At 52.5% G+C, this 739-nt stretch overlaps 1 protein-coding gene across 1 annotated transcript; it reads left to right on the top strand.

Moving 5' to 3' along the window:
• The first annotated feature begins 85 nt into the window (after positions 1 to 85).
• Positions 86 to 529, top strand: LOC111240259 (histone H1-like). Its single transcript, XM_022770221.1, has one exon. It carries the CDS (start codon positions 86 to 88, stop codon positions 527 to 529), a length of 444 nt encoding a protein of 147 aa, XP_022625942.1.
• Positions 530 to 739: the final 210 nt, after the last annotated feature.

The raw sequence follows: 739 nt of genomic DNA, 5'->3' as shown, positions 1-739 counted from the left end.
AAGTACCGCCTCCTGCTCCGAGCTTTCCAACAGTCCGCTTGTTGTGTTTGGTTACTGCTGGTTGAGCCTGAGCTAAGAGGAAATAATGGCAGAGGTAGCCCCAGCCGCCGCCCGGGCTAAGGCAGCTAAACGCAGGGCCCCCAGACCTAAGAAGGACGGCCCCACCCTCGGTGAGCTCGTCGTGAAAGCCGTGGCCGCATCCAGGGAGCGGAGCGGCGTGTCATCAGCCGCCCTCAAGAAGTCTCTGACCGCCATAGGTTATGATGTGGATAAGAACAAAGCCCGCGTCAGGACTGTCATCAGGGGCCTGGTAGCTAAGGGGACTCTGGTCCAGATCAGGGGCACCGGAGCGTGCGGCTCCTACAAGATAAACAAGAACGCTGAAACCAATGCCAAGATACCTGCTAAGATGGCCGCTCCTGTAGCAGCCAAGAAGCTAGCAGCTAAAACGTCCCCCAAGAAGGTCAACAAACCTGAAGCTGCCAAGAAAGCAGCCAAGAGCCCCAAGAAGGTAGCAGCCAAGAAGTGAGCTGTCCTCAGTGTAACGCATGTTAATCCTACTCAACGGCTCTTCTAAGAGCCACACACACATTGTCACAAAGAGTAGGTTCCTCCTGACCGATAATTGTCACGACTTTTAATACTAGTAAATTGGCATAATAAGAGGCAACCTTGGAGATGTAGTCAAAGATGTATAAGTATCTTCTAGTAGTACCTACTAACAGTACACTGAAGCACT

The sequence above is a fragment of the Seriola dumerili genome, unplaced genomic scaffold (assembly GCF_002260705.1).
Source record: "Seriola dumerili isolate Sdu_G_001 unplaced genomic scaffold, Sdu_1.0 BDQW01026015.1, whole genome shotgun sequence".
NCBI lineage: Eukaryota > Metazoa > Chordata > Actinopteri > Carangiformes > Carangidae > Seriola > Seriola dumerili.
The sequence above is the reverse complement of the archived record's forward strand: the minus strand, read 5'-3'. Positions and strand labels throughout refer to the sequence as shown.